This window comes from Geospiza fortis, unplaced genomic scaffold (genome assembly GCF_000277835.1).
Source record: "Geospiza fortis unplaced genomic scaffold, GeoFor_1.0 scaffold2279, whole genome shotgun sequence".
NCBI lineage: Eukaryota > Metazoa > Chordata > Aves > Passeriformes > Thraupidae > Geospiza > Geospiza fortis.
In genome coordinates this window covers 13,725-16,385 of record NW_005055113.1, presented here as the reverse complement: position 1 = coordinate 16,385, position 2,661 = coordinate 13,725, and the positions used below count along the sequence as shown (strand labels likewise).

The 2,661-nt window shown below is 60.1% G+C and overlaps 1 protein-coding gene across 1 annotated transcript in view; it reads left to right on the top strand.

The window, feature by feature from the left end:
* The first annotated feature begins 2,070 nt into the window (after positions 1-2,070).
* Positions 2,071-2,661, top strand: part of LOC102037755 (red-sensitive opsin-like) — an 11,461-nt gene continuing 10,870 nt past the window's right edge. The window contains 1 exon segment of the mRNA XM_031065721.1: positions 2,071-2,637. Coding sequence (XP_030921581.1) covers positions 2,071-2,637 — 567 coding nt within the window.

The following is a 2,661-nucleotide window of genomic DNA, read 5'->3' as shown; positions in this document are numbered from 1 at the left end:
GAATGATCAACAAATGCTGACCCATATTGATGGCAGCGAGGCAGTGAAGATGTGGGGGGACATGGGGGGGGATATGAGGGGACACAGAGGGACACGGGGGGACATGGAGGGACATGAAGAGACACAAAGTGACATCAGGGGATCATTTTGAGGGAGATTTTTGGGGAGTTTTGAGGAGTTTGGAAGAGTTTTGGGGTCAATGATCCATGTACACCAACCCAAACCGATGAGAGTGAAGATGTGGGGGGACACGAGGGGACACAGAGGGACACGAGGGGACACAAAGGGACATGAAGAGACACAAAGGGACACCAGGGGATCATTTTGAGGGAGATTTTGGGGAGTTTTGGGGAGTTTTGAAGAGTGTTTTGAAGAGTTTGGGGATCAATTGTCAACGTACGCCAACCCACGCCGACGGCAACGACACGGGGAAGATGTGAGAGGACACATGAGGGGACACAAAGGGACACGAGGGGACACGGAGGGACATGAAAAGACACAAAGGGGCACCAGGGGATCATTTTGTATGGGGCAGAGATATGGGGCTGAGATGTGGGCTGGGATGTGGGTCAGGGATGTGGGGTGGGATGTGGGTCACAGATGTAGAGCTGGGGTTAGGCTCAGGGGTGTAGGGCAGGGCTATGGGGCAGAGATGAGGGTCAGGGATATGGGGCAGAGATATGGGGCTGAGATGTGGGCTGGGATGTGGGTCAGGGATGTGGGGTGGGATGTGGGTCACAGATGTAGAGCTGGGGTTAGGCTCAGGGGTGTAGGGCAGGGCTATGGGGCAGAGATGAGGGTCAGGGATATGGGGCAGAGATATGGGGCTGAGATGTGGGCTGGGATGTGGGTCAGGGATGTGGGGTGGGATGTGGGTCACAGATGTAGAGCTGGGGTTAGGCTCAGGGGTGTAGGGCAGGGCTATGGGGCAGAGATGAGGGTCAGGGATATGGGGCAGAGATATGGGGCTGAGATGTGGGCTGGGATGTGGGTCAGGGATGTGGGGTGGGATGTGGGTCACAGATGTAGAGCTGGGGTTAGGCTCAGGGGTGTAGGGCAGGGCTATGGGGCAGAGATGAGGGTCAGGGATATGGGGCAGAGATATGGGGCTGAGATGTGGGCTGGGATGTGGGTCAGGGATGTGGGGTGGGATGTGGGTCACAGATGTAGAGCTGGGGTTAGGCTCAGGGGTGTAGGGCAGGGCTATGGGGCAGAGATGAGGGTCAGGGATATGGGGCAGAGATATGGGGCTGAGATGTGGGCTGGGATGTGGGTCAGGGATGTGGGGTGGGATGTGGGTCACAGATGTAGAGCTGGGGTTAGGCTCAGGGGTGTAGGGCAGGGCTATGGGGCAGAGATGAGGGTCAGGGATATGGGGCAGAGATATGGGGCTGAGATGTGGGCTGGGATGTGGGTCAGGGATGTGGGGTGGGATGTGGGTCACAGATGTAGAGCTGGGGTTAGGCTCAGGGGTGTAGGGCAGGGCTATGGGGCAGAGATGAGGGTCAGGGATATGGGGCAGAGATATGGGGCTGAGATGTGGGCTGGGATGTGGGTCAGGGATGTGGGGTGGGATGTGGGTCACAGATGTAGAGCTGGGGTTAGGCTCAGGGGTGTAGGGCAGGGCTATGGGGCAGAGATGAGGGTCAGGGATATGGGGCAGAGATATGGGGCTGAGATGTGGGCTGGGATGTGGGTCAGGGATGTGGGGTGGGATGTGGGTCACAGATGTAGAGCTGGGGTTAGGCTCAGGGGTGTAGGGCAGGGCTATGGGGCAGAGATGAGGGTCAGGGATATGGGGCAGAGATATGGGGCTGAGATGTGGGGTGGGATGTGGGTCAGGGATATGGGGCAGAGATATGGGGCTGAGATGTGGGGTGGGATGTGGGTCAGGGATGTGGGCTGGGATGTGGGTCAGGGATGTGGGGTGGGATGTGGGTCACAGACATAGAGCGGGGGTTAGGGTCAGGAGTGTAGAGCAGGGAGGAGGGTCAGGGATATAGGGCAGGGATGTGGGTCACAAATGTGGGTCACAAATGTGGGTCAGGGGCTCTCTATGGGTCTGGCGCTATGGGGCAGCCCCATAACCACCCCAAACCGCTCCAGCCATCCCAGCGCTGCAGTTCCTGGTCCCATTCCCCACAGCAGGGACTGGATGTTACGGGGCTGTCTATGGGGCTCTATGGGTCTGAGCTCTATAGGGCCGCTCTCTATGGGCCCGGGCGCTATGGGGCGGCCCCACAACCACCGCAAACCCCTGCAGGCATCACGGCGCTCTGGTCCCTGGCCATCATCTCCTGGGAGCGCTGGTTCGTGGTGTGCAAACCCTTCGGCAACATCAAGTTCGACGGCAAGCTGGCGGTGGCCGGGGTCCTCTTCTCCTGGATCTGGTCCTGCGCCTGGACCGCGCCCCCCATCTTCGGCTGGAGCAGGTGGGGAGGGGGCCCGGGGTGGCACCAGTGTCCCCAGGGGTGTTGGGGGGTGGCACCAGTGTCCCCAATGGGTCACAGGGGTGGCACCAGTGTCCCCAGGGGGTCACAGGGGTGACACGAGGGTCCCCAGGGGGTGTTTGGGGTGGCACCAGTGTCCCCAGGGGTATTGGGGGGGTGGCACCAGTGTCCCCAGGGGGTCACAGGGGTGGCACCAGTGTCCCCAGGGGGT